Source organism: Microtus oregoni, unplaced genomic scaffold (genome assembly GCF_018167655.1).
Source record: "Microtus oregoni isolate MIOR12 unplaced genomic scaffold, Mior012 000001F_ref0000356, whole genome shotgun sequence".
Classification (NCBI taxonomy): domain Eukaryota; kingdom Metazoa; phylum Chordata; class Mammalia; order Rodentia; family Cricetidae; genus Microtus; species Microtus oregoni.
The window spans coordinates 14,565,010-14,583,550 of NW_024543060.1; the positions used below are offsets into that span (position 1 = coordinate 14,565,010).

General features: G+C 47.8%; 1 protein-coding gene across 1 annotated transcript in view; it reads left to right on the forward strand.

Moving 5' to 3' along the window:
• The first annotated feature begins 2,187 nt into the window (after window positions 1-2,187).
• Window positions 2,188-18,541, forward strand: part of Erich6b (glutamate rich 6B) — a 31,336-nt gene continuing 14,982 nt past the window's right edge. The window contains exons 1-5 of the mRNA XM_041667863.1: window positions 2,188-2,531; window positions 2,697-2,810; window positions 8,827-8,999; window positions 14,700-14,777; window positions 15,686-15,687. Coding sequence (XP_041523797.1) covers window positions 2,188-2,531; window positions 2,697-2,810; window positions 8,827-8,999; window positions 14,700-14,777; window positions 15,686-15,687 — 711 coding nt within the window. The remainder of the gene's footprint in view (window positions 2,532-2,696; window positions 2,811-8,826; window positions 9,000-14,699; window positions 14,778-15,685; window positions 15,688-18,541) is intronic.

Consider the following 18,541-nt stretch of genomic DNA (forward strand, 5'->3'; position numbering starts at 1 on the left):
ATAATATAATTACATCATTTCCCCCTTCCCTTTCCTCCCTCCAAACTCTCACATATCCTTTCTTTGCTCTCTTCCATACCTAGTCTGTTTAAGGTTCTTTGTACGCATGTTTTCAGGGCTGACCATTTGGAATTGGATAATCAACTAGCTCATACAAAATTCTTTTGTATGCTGGTTGATTTTTGGTTTTGTTTTGTTTTATTTTTATATTTTTTTATTCCATTTATTTATTTTACATCCCAACCTCAGTTTCCCCTCTTTCCTCCCTCCCATTCCTCCCCCCCTCATTGTTTTGTTTTTTGAAACAGGTTCTCTCAACATAGCCTTGGCTTCCTAGAACTCACTCTGTAGACCAGGCTGGCCTCAAACTCACAGAGATCCACCTGCCTCTGCCTCCCCAGTACCACCATACTCAGCCACAAAATTCTTTTTCTTTTTTTTTACATACCAACCACAGTTTCCCTTTTCTCCCTTCCTCCCCCTCCCACCCACCTCCCCTCGTCTCACCCTCATCCATTCCTCAAAAGGGGTAAGGCCTCCCATGGGGAATCGAAAGACCTGGCTCATTCAGTTGAGGCAGGACCAATACCCCCTCCCCTGCATCAAGGCTGAGCAAGGCATCTCACCATATGGAATGGGTTTCAAAAAGCCAGCTCACACACTAGGGATAGATCCTCATCCTCCTGCCAGGGGTCCCAGAAACAACCCAGGCTACAGACTGTCATCCACATGCAGAGGACCCGGTTCGATTCCATGCAGGATCCCCAGCTGTCGGTCTAGAGTCTGTAAGCTCCCACGAGTTTGGGTGAACTGACTCTGTGGGTCTGCCCATCATGACCTTGACTCCCTATTGCTCATATAATCCCTCCTCCCTCTCTTCGACTGGACTCCTGTAGCTCAAGCTGGAGCTTGGATGTGGATCTCTGCATCTGCTTCCATCAGAACTGAGTGAAGGTTCTATGATGACAGTTAAGGTAGTCACCACTCTGCAGGAGCTTGAGGCGGAGGGTCACATTGCAAACATAGCCAGGAAGCAGAGGGAGAGGAATGCTTATTCTTTCTCCTTTTCATGTAGTCAAAACGGGACACTAGCCTTGGGAATGAAGCTGCCTACTTTCAGGGTAAACCTGCCCAGCTCAATTCATCTAATCTAGATTAAACCCTCCCAGGAAAGCCTGGAGAAGCTTTGTCTGCTGGGTGATGCTACATCCTCTCAAGCTGGCATTCAGTATTAACTATCACACCTCCTTTCTCTTTATTAATTTCTAATTTCAGTTTTCTTCCAGAATGTCATGAAGCTGCCTACCACAGCTTGGGAACAGACTAGAAGAGGCAAAGTCTTTCTTGGCCTTGACCTCCTAGAAAGAAGGGGGCTAGATAGTGCTTGTAGGGCAAACTTGGGAACTTGGACCAAGCTACTGGAGAACTATAGGGTGACTGTCACCTGGACATCCCACCTGAAGCTGGCTGGGCTTCCTTAGTCACAAGCTAGCTGTCTCTAAAGGAGCCCAGCTCCAGGCAAAAGTCACAGGCAGATACTGAAGGCCCTGGCAAATGGGAGCTGATTGCATAGCTGGGAAAAGTTCATCTTTTGTTTGTTTGTTTTGTTTTGTTTTTTGAGACATGGTTTCTCTGTGCAGCTTTGAAGCCTACCCTGGAACTACTCACTCTGTAGACCAGGCTGGCCTCGAGCTCACAGAGATCCACCTGCCTCAGCCTCCCAAGTGCTGGGATTAAAGGCACACGCTAGAACAGTTCATCTTTGAGCAGGGGCCTGGATGGTGCACCTCTGTTTATTGTGGCAATGAGTATTTCTCAGCAAATAAATGCAGAAGTTCTCTGGCAGTCACATCAGCAGTCCCCAGCCATGCCTTCACTGGCCAGCCTACCTACTTCACAGTGTGCTGTGTATATCCCCTACCAGCTACTGAGGGCGAAGCCTCCGGTCCTTCTTTTTGGGGAAGAGGCAGCCCTTCGTGCCACCACTCACTTATCTGCACACACAAAGGGCCTCCAGAGACTACTGAAGGAATTGAGTGGACAAAATGGATTTCTATCCTATTCGGTGGGCTTGTACTTACTAATGGGGTTTTATTCCTTTCTTGGCTCCCAGGTTGGTAAAGTGACGTTGTGACATTACCTGCTACTTAAAGGACTCATCTACTCATCTGCTTAGGCTTCTCCATCATGTCTGATGATACTTCATCATCAGAGCCCTCGGGTTCTAGCCCTACTGTGGCTCCTAAACATTACACAGTGGCAGCTTCCTCGGATGGAGAGGATAGCGAAGAACAGGAAGATGAGAGTTCACTGGAGGAATCTCTGGGTAGTCTGGAGTATGTGTCGGAGGAGTATATGGATAGCGAAGAGTCTCTGGAGGATGAGGAGTTTGTGGAGGAGGAGGAATTTCTGGAGGAGAGCGATTACCTGGAGGAGGAGGATTATCTGGATGAGAAAACATTTCTACAGAGAGAAGCTTTTCTGTTTAAAGGAGCATTTGTGGAGGAGAAAACGTATTTAAAAGAAAAACAGTTTCAGAAACATATGGCAAAGGGTGAGTATCTGCAGGGAAGAGTGTCTAGAGAAGCATCTGGAAGGGGAAGAGTATCTGCAGATAAGAGTGTCTAGAGAAGCATCTGGAAGGGGAGAGTATCTGCAGGGGAGTGTGTCTAGAGAAGCTTCTGGAAGTGGGTGAGTATCTGCAGGGAAGAGTTTCTAGGGAAGCTTCTGGAAGGGGGAGAGTATCTGCAGGAAGGGTGTCTAGAGAAGCATCTGAAAGGGGGAGAGCAGTTTTATCTGAGCATCTGGCTGTGAGCCAGATGGGAAGAGGATAGTCCTGGCTCCCTAGGTACTCAGGCAGAAACAGCAAGTGGGAGAGACTGAAAAGCCCCAGGCACTCCTGCTCTGTCCGTGGTGCTGACAGAGAGGATGCCCTCAAGACCAAACTGCTCAGAATGTCTGCAGCCCGGCCCCTACCTAGAGAGCATCAGGGAGACTTCAACAGTATGAAGCACCTGCCTGACTTGTTTGTCCATCCCTTCTTTTGCTCCTTTGTCTGTTGAAACAGGGCTTCATTTATTCCCAAATGACCTCAAATTCACCCTGTAGCCCAGGATGACCCTCCTGCCTCGACCTCCCAAGTGCTGGGGTTACAGCCTGTACCACCACTTCATCTGTGTACATGTTCTGAAAAACATTCTGCCAACTGAGCAGAGTTCAGTCTATTCACTATAACAACAACAACATGCACACACGCATGTGTACATAGTTCGCACGTGGGTGGAGTCTGAAGGGCAGCCTTGAGAGTTATCCTTATGAACTTGCTTCTTTTTCTTATATTGTGTATGACTTCTAAAACACCTGTGATAAAACTTCATCCATCCTCATTAAAAAAGGACAATGCTGTTGCAAAATTTACCACCAAAGATGATGACCATTTCTCATACTCAGCTCTACGTTCCTTAGGCTTACATACACATGCACGTGTAATATGCAGACTAATTGTGCGTACATAATTTGCTAGTAAGATCCTATCCTGTATTGGTTACCAGGTTGATAGGTCTTGCCTTTTGGAAAAGGATCATGCTCTCGAAATACTTGCTTTCAAGGTACACTTATTTAGGTATTTGGACCTTGTGATTACAAATATGTTTCGTAAATATAATTTTATAATTTGAAAATTTGAATGCATTAATTTTTCTTTCTAATATTTTTATTTTAACTGACATAGCAATTGCACACGTTACTGAGCGTGGCATTACAATGCCAGTGTGTAACTATCCGATGAGGGACCTGAGAAATCTGCCCTTTATACGTGTCTCTTCCTTATGGTGGGAATGTTCAAAATCGTCTGCTGTCTCTGAAATATCCACCTAATTGTTGTCATCTGTAGTTCTACTCCTCTAGAGGACATTCGAAGTCATTCCTCTTGTCCATGTGTGCCCATTAACCACGCTCTCCCCATGGCCCCCACTTGTCCATCCACATCCATCCCAGCTAAACCACAATATTGCTATTCAGTCCCTATTATTAATCATTCATTGCTTCCAACTTTAGTGTTACCTTCTGTCTCGTTTTGTTTTGTTGACAGGATCTGCCTCTGTACCCCTAGTGAGTATGACATTCACTATGTAACTGAGGTTGGCCTCGACTTCAGGGCATCCTGATGCCTAGACCATCTGAGTCCTGGGGTTACAGGTCTATCACCCCTCAATTATTGTTACTTTTCTAGACAGCCGTTTGAGACTGGGAAGTAGTTCATTTGGTAGAGTGCTTGCCTAGCACCCATGAGCCTTAGATTTGATCCCCTGCACCACCTAAACTGGATGCTGTGGAGCACGCCTGTAATCACAGCCCTTGAGAACTAGGGCAGCATAGTTAGAAATTTAAGGTCATCCTCAGCTGCATAGTGAGCGGTTCCCAGAACACAGACCTACAATCTAACACTAGGCCACCAGACTTTGCTTCCCAGGTCACCTGCTCAGCCCCCTAGACGGAATAACCTTCCAATGCTACTGAGTGATGGCTCTCAGCCAAGGACTGATGCTTTTCTACAGCACTGCTCCTGCAGTGGGCAGCATCGCCTTGAGTCAGGTTCTATTCTGGCAGCAGTGACCACTGTGCTATTTGCCAGCTCTGGCTAATGTGTCCTGGCACAGAGACCCATGTGGCCTCTTCCCATGATGTTGTGACTTCATAAGATCTAGTCAGGTACAGAAATGTTAAACCCAGGCCATCTACATCATCTTGATGTGGATCTAAATTGAGAACGAAGCTATTTTTCTGGATCCAGCTTTGTTACCTTCAGCTTTCATCTTTACATCCTCCTGCCTCCCATCAGACATAACATCATGGATTCCAACTACCCTCACAGAAGTTGAGCTGATGCATTGCAGAAATAACTGCTCTGCAGCTGGGACATCCTTCTGTGTGCCTCTACCATCAGGCTTCCTCTGGGGATCGAATATCCCTGCTGTCCAAATGACAAGTGTAATGTTAATACTGAAAAATAGCAACTCGTGCCTTTCTTCTGCACGGCGTGGATCAAGCATTCTTAGCATGTCCCCTCTGTGTGCTGGATCTTTGTAAATATATTACCCACTGGAGCAGGACAAACACAATGCTGTCGAGCGAATAGAACTGTGCATAAAGCACAGGCTCTGAAAATAAATAACCTGCTAGCAAAAATTGGAAAAACACTGAAACCCCTGCAGGGGAATGTTAGAATGGCTTTACCGGCACGGGGAAGAGCTCCTTGAGCTAGACAAACCCTGATACCACTCTAGATTATGCAAACAAGTTAGGAGGGGGTTGAAAAGAGAATTCTTAGTTTTTTTAAAAAAACTATATATCAAGGTTTTTAATGTAGAATATTCTTCAAATATCTTTAAGATATAACTATTGTGGGACACGGAATTGAACAAGAATGCCATCCTGACCCATAGCAGACAATTGAATCAGCCAGTCAGATATTTATTTTATAAAGACACACACATACATACTTGCACACACACATACTTATTTTTAATAAATTAATTGGTATTTATTAAAAAAAAAGAACCTTAGAAAGAACATCTGAACTACCATTGCTCATTCTGATCAGTTACTAGGAGTCAGAGGTGGGTCACTAACTTTGAGGGGATTGAGGGGCCCTATCTAGGCTCAGCAGGAACGAGAGCTATTATCAGCTAGTAATTCCTGCCCCAGAATCAGGTGGTAAAGATGAATTACTACTGCCATTTGTTTATGAGTGGCTGACTGCCATCAAGAAGGTCTTTCTTTCTTAGTGGCTTGACTTCTTAGGCCTGGATGACAGCCCTGTCCCACTTACGAGTTACATGAACTTGGACAAGTCCCCTAATCTCTTGTCTTGGTTTCTTCTCTTGAGCAACAACAGTAGACTCCCTTACAGGATGCATCAGACACACAGTATTCTGAGACAATGTGAAAGGTAGCCATAATCATATTATATGCTATTCCCTAGCCATTGACTTATGTGTAACAGATCTTCCAGGGCCACATTTTCCTGCTTTGTGAAATAGATAAAGCAAAAGACAAGAGATCATGAGGCAGGGCCAAAGGACTTGGGAGACATCTCCTCAGGGGCTCGTAACTGTCATCAATGCCCTGGGACACCATGCCGGGCTCTAGCAATTCTTCACTTGAGTTAATGATGACTGTACTTGAAACTCTTGGTGTCATATGGTTAAAGACAATCAGACTATTAAGTGACCCCAATGGTTAAAGTTCTGATGCATTCCTTGAATCCCAGCATCCTGGAGGAAGAGGCGTGTGGGTGGATCTCTGTGAGTTTGGGCCTGGTCTACACAGTGAGCTCCAGAACAGCCAGGGCTATGTAGAGAGAGATCCTGGATCCAAAAAAAAAAAAGAAAGAAAGAAAGAAAGAAAGAAAGAAAGAAAGAAAGAAATCTTCCTAATCTTAAATATTCACCCCTTGTTCCATCTGGCACCTTCGTTGCAGGGCCGTCCCTTCATCCTGTGGCAGAGGGGCACTGTGAGTACCTTAGATTAGCAGAGCAAATCTGGATCCTTGTCTGCTTGAGTTCTCTCCAGTTTAAACATCCTCATTTTTAAAGAGAATCATGAAGAGGGAGAATGAGACAGAAGCAGAACATTTCTGTAACCCAGTCCTCTCGTCCTCACCGTTAGAGATTTAACAAGATATGTTTAATGTAAAGAAAAAAATGCTGTGTCAGGATCAATAATTCCTTTCTGTTCTTCCCCCACCCCATAGAACTCAAGGCAGTTGGTGCAGCAGACCAGGCCAGTCTTAAAGCAAGGTAATAATCTTTTGCATAAGCCAGGTGAAAAACACCTTTTCAAAGATGGAGAGGAGTGGAGAAGGCCTTAGGGAGCAGGTCCCTGAGGAAGGACATTGAGTAAGGAGCTCCTGGAAGTCACCACAGGGCTCACAGGGGAGGGTTCCAAGGTCGAGCATCTGAATGCCCAGGATGTCCAGCAATAAAAGGGCAGGGCCTTCTGAGTTTGGATCAAAGTCTACATCAGGGACAGGTGGTTACTAGAGGCAGTCAGCAAAGAGCTGATAGGCAATGCTGTCCCTGGATAGAAGAGCAGACGGCCAAGGAGAAGTTGCGAGCTATACAGAGGAAGAATCAGCTTGAGCATATTCCCAAGGCTTGCTTGAATAGTGACGGAAACACTGCGACAGAGGCCGGCACGCCCTAGATGATGAAAACAGAAACGTCTGCGGAATAAGCACGTTCTCCTGTGTGCCCAGCTCTACCCAAGTGTCCCAGCATGCTATCCTTGTCTTTTGTCGTGTATCCTATAATCCCCCCGATGAGTGTACTTGCAGAGGCCGGAATGGGTGGTCCCCTTCTCCACTGATGAGCTGAATGGACATGAGATTATGAAAACTCACAAGCCCTTTTGGGGGGTGGTGAGAAGTTGGGATATCCCTGATTTACCACAAGTTATAGCTCAGAGTAGCGGGCTGATTCTGACAAGGCAGCCCCCCAGTTCTGTTCTGCACTGACTCCTCTGGTCTATATTCCACACCTCTAGGGCCCAGGCAGGGTGGGTCTTCTAAGACACCACGCACGCACACACACACACACACACACACACACATACACACACACACACTCACACATACACACACACCACAGGCCATATACAAACACACCCACAAGGCATGGCTTGTCAAAGACACCTCTCCCTCATTTGTTTTGAGGATTGGCTGCAAAGGGGACAGACGGACTGCCTGTCAAATCTGTCTCACAGCTCCAGCCAGCCAGGCACTACAGAGCAGCTGTTTTGTCTCCTGGCAGTTGGGTCTTCACCTGGGAGCATTGGCCCAGGTGAAGTACTTCACACACAGGACCAGTTTGGCAAGTATGAAGGGTCTTCTTCATTCTGATCCTTGTGGGCCACTAGGAAGACACTTCACAGGCCGAGAGCATGAGTCATGACCCCAGGTCATCTAGATTCCAAGATCACAGACCCATCCCATCTTTATCCGTATTCCATTGAGAACATGTTCAATTCCCTGGGGCCCTACAGAGAACTCTGACAACCAGAGATGCCTGTGCGGGGGAAGGGGGTGTGCTTAGATGTCTATATGTCATTTGGACTGAGTCCCTCAGAGAAATACCCTACAATTTCTTACCAGACATAGTCACCACCTCAATATTTATTGGACCTGTCTCTTTGGGCTAGCTAGGACAGTGATATTAAATAATTTCCGTGTGGGCACTCCCTTTGAACTTCAGTCTGAACCCAGGGAAAATCCAGATATTCCTGATAAAGGACATAGCACATTAGAATTGCCCACAGCTCATTCCAACACCCGGCCATCTACCTCTCCAGCACTTCAGACAGTAGTGAGGCACCTACGGGACACACCTCCATGCTTGATTTTAAACCCCTGGAAAACCGTGGCAGGCTAGCCTAGTCTCTCGACACATTGTGACATGTATTTCTGTGGGTTCCACACCCCTAAAGCAACCGTGAGGCAGGGGGAGACTCTAAAGACAATAGGCAGAGCTCAGAACCAGGATTGATGGGGAATGTTCTAGAATATTCTGTTGTCAGTGAAGGCATCCATAGATCCTTTCAGGTTTCAGTGAAACAGCAGCTGGCTACATGGAAGGGCACACAGGTCTATTCTCTGTGATCCATAAGCCGGGACCTCCTCATCTTCTATACTCTGCCACCGGAAACTGGAGAAGTCTATAGGAGACGAAGAGTAGCCACTGTCTTCCCAACCCCATGGGGCTATACACCTGGGATCCTAACCTGACTTCTGAATGGAAATTAAGTAACCATTTTGCTCCCCTTTGACAGGAGCCCAGTTCCCCATAACGTTCAAGAAAGCAGTCTCCTATCTGCCACTCCTTCCGGCTCTGACCATGACCTGAAGTTCACCACGTCTTCTTACTACAGTTTTTTGGGAGCTGGTGTCTCTCTAAGAGACCAGAGCAGTCAGACGGAATGGCCCTACTACGAGAGCAAGATGGGTAAGGGAGGCTACACCCTACCAGGACCCCAGGGCCAGATTCCAAGGCCTGAGATGGAAGGGATGGCTTTGAAGTGCACAGGCGCGTATGTGTGCGTGTGTGTGCATGCATGCGTGCGCACGCGCGTGTGGGTGACTGAGGCTTGAGTGCTCTCCTCTGTCCTTATAACATGACACAGTTCTACATGATAAGATGCCAAGCCAGACATATTTGTGTAAAAAGTGAAACCCCCCTGGCAATCCTATCGCCCACCACTACACATCCCAGATCCCCTAGGAAGTATCTGCAAAGAGCTGATACAGGCATTGCCTCCTGCCTCCTCTCTGCCCCTTGTCTTTTGCTGTAAGCGCCCAGGCAGCATTTCCCTCAGGGACAAAGGCGTTCCCCTCACAGGTTGTGCTCTGGTTCTTTGAGGCAATAAACTGCATCCAGACAATATATGGAGACTAGTCAACAGGACGAAAGCCACCTCAGACTGTGTCTTGGAACGCAGTTGAGGCTAGCGCTAATGCAGACCAAACCATCATAAAACACACAAAAGAGATTTCAGGGAGATGGCATCAATGGTCTCAGTTCTCTACCCAGTTGAGATCAAAGGTCCTACCTTCTGGGTCCTAGGGGTGAAAAGCTAAATAGCATCTCTTGCCATTTTTAATCCTAAAGTCCAGCCGTGGTAAATGACCCATGGCTGACTCACGGGGTTCCTTCCCATCTGTAACCAAGACAACAAGAAACTGGCTTCCCTGTTACCTCATCTCCCTGCCTAATCCCTATCTGCTAAATTCTGTGGCTCAAAGGGGACTAAACAAAATCAGCAGCCACTCCAGAAATGGCGGGGACATAGAGGACAGGCCCACACCAGTCACTGGACACTGGACGTGTTTTCCCAGGCTTAAGGGACTCATTTGGTCCACACATGGATTCTCACAGACTCCCCGAAAACTGGAACTGTGCAGAGTTAGTGACCTCTGCGGGAGAATGCTGAGCTTTCATCTAAACATGCACAAACGAGACTCCAAAGGGACTTAGTAACTGCCTAGCAGTGTCAACACTAAGCCTGAAAGAATGTGGGGGGAGATGGGGACAAAGAGACCGTGTGGGAAGGAAAGTCCCGAGATCCAACCCTTCCATGTGGACACACACCAGGAAGACCCTCTAAGACCTTTGTGCCTCCTTCACCCACAATTGGTTTAGTATCCATGCTTAACAGATACCGCTCCTGCGTCCACATTTAGGAGGAAAGCATCATGCCCCTCTGCTCTGTGTGGGCATCTTTGGCAGCTATGCCTCTTCCCAAGGCGGAGTCCTTACAGCCATCAGAGGCTGAGCAAACGTTTATGAAGAGCCGGGCATTCCCTAGCAAATGTCTACGGGTCAAACACTAATGGCATCAGCATTCCACAGCCTCTGATAAGGGCACACCCAGTTTTCTACAGCTGCTTGGGAAGAGAGTAATGAACGCATCCTCGGACTGTGGACTCACATATGGTGCCCCGGTTTTAAATAGAAAGATCCTAAGTGTTAACAAGGATTGGCAAAGGTCCACACCCACTGCAGAAGAAAGCAATTATCTCTCGTGCTTCCTCTGCATTTTCAGTCCCTACAGGAAAAGGGACTGCAACCTGTTGACAGGACGGAACAGGCTTCTGTGGCACACTCTTGTCTTCCGTTTCGGTCTCGCTCAACATTCCAAACAGAATCACCTGTGATGTACAGCCAGTGAACATTGTCCCAGGTCTATCTAAGCCTCTGGGATACCCTGAAACAGCACATACTGTCCTTATAAACCGGTCTATATTTCCAGTTCTTCTCCACCCCTTATAAACCGGTCTATATTTCCAGTTCTTCTCCACTCCACCCCAGCCCCACCACCATGGAAAGGGGTCTAGACATTTCTGAAGTGATAACTCTGTGGTTGCCTCCAAGCACCAGACGTCAGCTCTAGTTAGTTGGTCTCTTGTCTGTTCATCCCAGCAAACCTTAGGAAGAGGAAGCCTCTCTGTTTTCACAGTAGTCCTGGCAGCAGAGACTGAAACACAAGGAAGGACAAGCAACCACTGAAAATTCATGGGGTGTTTTCTTTCCCCTTCTGCTGGTGGATTGTAATCTTTCTGGAGGACTCTAATCGTAGCAGGTCCATGATTATAGGATCAACGGATGGAGCAAGTAGAAGAACAAGGCACAGTAGGGAGATTTAGCATCTCTCAGGGCTTGGTGCCCCTGCCAAATACCAGGAGCACATTTATGCCCTAAAAGGCCAAGCTGGCTGAAGAAGGCTACCCCCTCCAGGGGAAGTCTCTTAGGGCAGGGAAACAAAATCATGTGACCAGGCTAAGCCATGGAGGCAACTTCCAGAGGCAAGCCCATTGTGCCTCCTCCCACACCATCCTGTGAAATGATTTTGAATTACTTCCCATTCTCAGCTTTATCAGAGTTTGCGCATGGACTAATGTCCCAAATGACACAGAGATGCCATCCCAGGCTGGCTCCATGCTAGAGAGAGAGAGGCTGGTGAAAGAGCAATGGCTTCTCCAAGGCAGAGGTGTGAGGACACATAGGAACCGGAAGCACAGGTCCAGGACGGTGGGGAAGTGCAAAGTGGAGGAGAGACACACAGGAAGACACTCTGTGAGGAGAGAAAGACCCCTGACGTCATGGCACACTTTACTGAAGGTTGATCCACAGTACAGGGGCAGATAAGGATCCACTTTTTTGGAAGAAAACACCTTCCACTTAACGCAGAAACATAGCAACTGGCAGAAGCAGACCACAGAAGTCAGAGGAGGGCACTGAACCCCCGGAAGAACGACAGTTTCAGGCAGTTGTGAGCCACCAGATATGGGTGCTGTAAACCAAATCCAGGTCCTCTGCAAGAGTAGCAAGAGCTGTGAACCACTCTCCAGGCCCAGGGGCTCTGTTAATGTAACTAGAGCACAAAGAAGGTTCTAACCGACCTGGCTGCACTCCTCTATGCGAGGGAATTGCAGAGTCAAGTTCTACATCCAGTCTTTCATTTTTACTTCACGGGGAAAGAAAATAAACTTCAGATTAGAAAAAGTACAACAAACTGAAAAAGAAGTAGCAGAAACCAAAGTTGTTCAAAAAGTCAGAAGAGAATGATCACTGTTACCTTCCAATCTAAACAAAATAGCCCGTAAATATAGAGAGAACACGAATGGCTCAACCATCTTTCTGGGATGCGAGCTCATGGCCAATTTAGGACAGATATTGAGAGTAAAATAACCTCAACAAACCAGTATATATCAGGGACAATCATTTAATGTTGGTTGTCATTTTTTGACAAAATGGCCATTGGCAAGTATAACAATCCTGCAGAGTCAAATCACACCAGGCCTTTAACGCCCAAAGTCTTTCCGTGTTTGGGGACAAAGATAGAACAGTGTGAGGTGGGCGCTAAAGAGAGACAATGACACAGTAACGGAGCAGTCTCCAGAGAACTGTTGAGCAGCTCAGACCCCCTCAGAAAAGCGAGGGGGCTCTTAGCAGGGCAGTCTTTGCAAATGTGGAAGGGATATTTCTATTTGTAGGTGACCTACATTTGATAATATAATCATAGTCTAGATTTCGACAGGCAGAAACATAGGCCAGGAGTGGGTTCAGAAAAACACACACTGTTAATTTATATCAAATCTTGCTCTGTTAAATCCCCCAACAACACGCTAGGGAGGTACGGGTGGAAGGGTGCTGTGTACTGTCAGGACTCTCATTCATAATATCCCAGTGAGTAAATGGGACAGGAAAAGTTACCATAACCAAGTGTAACTGGAGGCCCAGTCTAGGACAGCATGTCCACTTTGGGGGAATATAAGAAATCAGGCTGAGCAAACCATGAGGAGCAAGCCAGTTAGCGGCACTCCTCCCTGGCCTCTGCATCAGCTCCTATCTCCAGGTTCCTGCTAGGTCTGAGTTCCTGTCATGGCTTCCCTTAATGGACTCGAGTTATGTAAGCCAAAGAAACCCTTTCCTCCCCAAGTTGCTTTTGATCATGGTATTTCACCATAGCAACAGTAACCCTAACCAAGACAGGTGTGCTTTCTGAGCTTAAGTGACTTTTGCTTATGGGGTGTTGGGGCTCATGCTAAAAACTAGTAGGTGCTGGCAGTGCGCATGTCTGGGTCTCCCATCTAAGCCCTGAGAGCCTGATGCAAACCCAACCCTCCCATGAATGGTGCAGCAAAGTGCTTTCTTTCCCTCAGGGGCCTGTTCCTCTTCTGCTGCAAGAATGGAATGCAGGGTGTGAGTGTGCATGTGAGAGAGAAAAAGTGTGTGTGAGAGTGTGTGTGTGTGTGTGTATGTGTGTAAGAGAAATCATGTGTGTTATGTGCACATGTGTGTAAGAGTGTGTGTTTTATGTATGTAAGAGTGTGTGTAAGAGATTGTGTGTGTTATGTGCATACATGTGGATAAGAGAGAGTGTGTGTGTAAGAGTGTGTGTAAGAGAGACAGAGTGTGTGCTATGTGTGCATGTGTGGATAAGAGGGAGTGTGTGTGTGTGTGTGCGTGTGTGTGTCATGTATGTAAGAGAGAAAGTGTGTGTAAGAGAGATTGTGTGTCATGTGCATATGTGTGGGTAAGATGGAGTGTGTGTGTGTGTGTGTGTGTGTGTGTGAAAGAGAGACCGAGTGTGTGTTATGTGTGCATGTGGGTAAGAGGGAGTGTGTGTGTGTATAAGAATGTGTGTGCGAGAGAGAGAGACAGTGTGTGCTAGGTGTGCATGTGGGTAAGGAGCATATGTGTGTATGTAAGAGTGTGTGTGCTATATATTTAAGAGAGAGACAGTGTGTGTGTGTGCGTGTGTGTGTCATGTATGTAAGAAAGAAAGTGTGTGTAAGAGAGATTGTGTGTGTCATGTGCATATGTGTGGGTAAGATGGAGTGTGTGTGTATGTGTGAGTGTTCGTGTGTGAGAAAGAGAGACTGAGTGTGTGTTATGTGTGCATGTGGGTAAGAGGGAATGTGTGTATATAAGAATGTGTGTGTGTGTGTGAGAGAGAGACAGTGTGTGCTAGGTGTGCATGCGTGGGTAAGGAGCGTATGTGTGTGTGTAAGAGTGTGTGTGCTGTATATTTAAGAGAGAGACAGTGTGTGTGTGTGTGTGTGTGTGTGTGTGTGTGTGTGTGTACTTGGGTGCACACCTATTTAGGAATAGGAAGAAGAGATAATAGCACAAAACCCCAAGGGAGCGGAAATGGGAGTGACGTGGTGTGTTTAAGGTCTATGGAGAACACAGTAGAGGCAGTGCAAGCTCAGCAGGTCTGTGCTGGCTGTGGCTCTTTCCCAGTAGGTTTCTCCTGTGCAGCTCTTAGCATGAGAAAAGCACAGAGGTCCCCTTGCTGTGGTGACAAGAATGCCTCGCTGTGCATCCCCACAGCCTGGGAGCCGCCTGGCTCTCTGATTCCCACAATAGGATTTAGACCTCGGAGGCCTCCGCAGCCTCCAGCCGTGCTAGCCCTGTGGTGATGATAGGGATGGCCAGGGGAGCCCACCGATTTACTGCAGTCTTAAAGTAAGTCACCAAAGAAGTCAAGCAGCTATGCCCTGCAGCCTCCACCCTTCCCCTCCCTCAATCAGCCCTTGGGTGCCAAGAACCCCAATGTACAGACTCCGTGTGTACAACATGGACCCATTGTGACGACCAAGCCTGAAACCAGAATGACCACTCTCTTTCACCTTTTCACAGGAACGCCTTTAAGATCAACAACCATACTAGATCAAGACTCCTCCTTCGAGCTAACACATAAGAAATCTGATTTGGAAGGTAATGATTGGGTGTTCTAAGTGACTGTAGAAGTTACCAGCTGCAAGAAGGTAAGAAGTGCAAAAGTAGCCTGACCCCTGCGGAGGAGAGCACTTCCTCCTTCAGGAGTCCTTACTTAAGGTCCCGGGCCAAGGCGTCATCCCTGGAACACAGCACTAAAGAAAGACACTGAATCCGAGGCAGGGGCATGGATGTTTTGAAAGGAGAGGAAACAGTACCTATGATTAGAGGCAGGTGGGAAGACAATGGTCATCACACAGAGCTCATCCAATGGCAAAGCAGGACATTGAAATGGATAAAACCCTCTCCAAATTCTAATGAGAAAAAAAAAAAAACTAGGGACAAGGGGAAGGGGCCAAGGCTTACTGAGCGTCCACTACAGGCCCCAGACTGCTGTGGGCTGAGCTTCCCTCTGCATGTGCGATCTCACTCCTCCTCTTACCCCCCCCCCCAGCTTAAGAGGTGATTCTAAAATCGATTCCCTCGGGGATTAAAAGGTCCACACATGGCAGTAATAATTTCTCCTATTCTATTCTTTTCGACATTTGAAGCCGGTAAGACAGAGGAAGATTATAGTATGAGTCCAACTTAACATATCATTTAGGGATTCCTGCAGAGTACTGTGGGCTGGGTCAGTGGCCCCGGTGATTGTTCCCTTGCTAATGAAGCTTATGTCAAGTCCTGGAGGGGAATCTGGGGACATGCTGGCACTCAAGCCCCAAACCTCCTGAAGAAGGAGAAGTAAACAGAAACTAAGAATCTGCAGAGGAAGGCAGAGTGACCATGTGGGAAAAGGCTAGAAGTCTGTCTCCGTGTCCAGAAGCCTTGGTACAGGGAGGAGCCCCCACATTTAAAGTGGGCCCAGGCTGAGGCTGTGTCCCTGAGGTCACGGAAGCAGCTTTTCTGAGATGTGCTGCGTCCCATCGTAGACTGACCCAGTGCCACCTTGGTGGAGGAAAGGCCCGGCACACCTACATATGGAGTCCTTTGCTGCTGTCAGGGTTTATTAACGAGGGTTAAAGGGACTCCCGTGAGAGACAAAGACAGGAGAAAATCCCGACCTGCACAGCCTCCCTTTGTCACTTAGCCTGAACAGTGACCCAGAGCCAGTCCCACCGGAAGACAGTTTAGAGACAAAACTGAAGGGAAAGGGTTGAGGCCGTCTGATCATAAATATATACTCGTGTCCTAGTCAACACCCACACCTGGTAGCTTGTTCAACAAACTCGTTCAAACTCTCCATGATGCACCCCACCCGCCTCTCTGCAACTCCAGATTTAACCTGTGGAAGGTACCCCTCTCCATCTTAGTCCCCAGCCACAGCTGTTTCAGAGGAATCTGTTCAAATGTTAATGTGAGACACAGTTATGTTGGAAATCGACTTCCGCGGGAGAGTTCTTCCCTAGTAGTGAGAGTCCGGTTTGAATACAGATTCCCAATGGCTAGGTCTGGGAAGGCTGGCTTTCTAACGAGCTCTCTGCGTCTTCTGATGGCCTGCGGATCACAGTCTGGGTGGCCAGACTTTCAGACAGCTTGTAGGTCTGTGTCACAGTGGCCCATCCAGCCTAGCCCTTGCCTCACCTACCTAAGCCATCAAGAAGAGTGGAGGGGTGAAAACAGATCTATGTTTCCTCTGGGTGTTCATTAGTCCCTGGGGCAGGGCTGTCCAGTGCTCAGAGCTGGCCCTGAACTAGATGCTGATTTTCTCCTTCCTCCCTTCATCCGCTGTCAAACAAAACCTTCAGTGACACACCAGACGGGCCTCAGTGGGGACCAGTGCATTAAGACTCAGGGGTGCAGCAAGGGCCTTGGCAATGGGGTTTTGTGATAGGAGAGAGAGATGGGGTTCAATTGAAAACAGACTTGAGCGAGATTCACATCCCGGAAGCAGGCAGAGGTGAGTGGATGGAAACTGTGAAGGAGGCATCCGGGGAAGGGGGGTTCTCATGGAAAGCAAGCCACGGTGATGAAATACCTGGCTTTGTAGATTTTTCTGGACCCGTGAAAAATCAGGTCCAGGACTGAGATGCTCAGGTCTCAGGGTGTGGAGCTCCCGCCAAACAGACTCAGCTGGGCACTTGCTACAACTAGGTTTCTGAAGGAAGTCAGCGGATGGGCCAAGGAGATGGTTCAGGAAGTGAGTAAACTTTGGCCAAGCAGAGGTTTCTGTCATTGGAATATGGGAATTATTGATTCTATTCCGTGTGGGAAATATAGATGCTCAACCACTTATCACACATTCAAGGGTGCAGTTCTACCAAGAAGAGCCTTAACAGAGATGCCCCAAAACAAGGAGGAATCAAAGTTCGTTCTTAATCAGAGGAGAGGAAAAACATGCTATCAGGAACTGTGTGTTGTCGCGCGTTTGGGCTATGTCAGTCCTGGCCTCCGAGCCACCCTAAAGACCAGCCTTCCCTGACCTCATGGTACAGGTGAAAGGCCAGGATGTGAGTGTCATTGCAAGTGACAAAGTCTTCTGACACAGGTCCACCTCTTGCTCCTGGCCTGGTACACCCCTCTCCTCGCCCTCCACGGGACAGATAATGATCTCCTTAGAATGGAAGCAGAGGCCACAGGAAACCCCCAAAGGAACCATTAACTAGAAACAGAGATTCTGTTGCTCAGTCAAGCCGCAGCCCCGCCACTGCTGCTGACGGTGCTCCCCCGACACGCGACACATGGGTGGACCCAGCCCCGCTGAGCACCACTGCTTAGTATTCAGGGATGCCAAGCTCACCTCCTCCTTGCAATAAACACTCACTTCTCCTTCAGTTAGCTCTGGACCATCCATAAAGCCTGTTAAAACAAGCAGTCACTGGTGATGAGGTTTTGCTGAGCTGTCGGCCCCGGCCAGGCTCAGAGGCCATCTCCGTGGCCACAGGAGTCAGTGGCATCACAGCACAGAGCGTCTTACCCTAGCCGCCTGCCTTGTGGTCTCTTGGGCTCCTACTGTGTCCACTCACTCACTTTCCCTCTCTGATGTTTGCACAAGGGACTCCTGAATGCTGGTTTGAACCCTGATGGGTTCTTGTTGGGTGTTCCTAAGTGGCTTTTCAAAACTACTGTAGGAACATGCCATGTTTTTAGTACCCCAATGGGGATGGCGTGTATGCCCCTGTAGGAGTGATGCGGGAAATGTCTGCCTGTGAATGAATTCTCAGCCACCACAGGTTTGTCTGGATCAAACCACAGGTATGCATTGAGGTCTGCAGACATAAGGAACCTAGTCAGTCACCCTGTCAGGAGTTTGAAAGAGTAGGAACATTTTCTTCTGAATCCAAAATTAACAGGTGGGGACCGCAAGGGATACCCTTGCTCTAGACCCTATAAAGGCATAACAAGGGGACAGAATTAAACGAACTAAGCCGGCCCTTGTGCCTTCCTAGTGTGTTCCCTGGGCTCTCTGGATGTCCCAGCTTAAAGGACCTGTATCATCCTGAAACAGGCGACACGCCACTGTCACTTCCCTGGAGACCTGGTTATCCATCTAGAGACTCTTCCTCCATGCCACGCCTTGGGAGCCATACCTTCCCAGGAGTAGGGGAGAAAGAGACCAGAGTTATGAATGTCAGTTTCACAGTTCAATTTGCGCCCCCATCACCTTGAAGGCTTGAAACCCTTCTCCATCTCCTAAACCTCCAGGCTAGGGTTGATCCTGAAATGCAGAAGTGTGCACTATTTCTGGTAGATGCTTTCCAGCTTTTTGGATGGGGGAACCTTCTTCTGTCTTGATTAGCAACGGTGAGCCATAGGCAAGTCTAGAA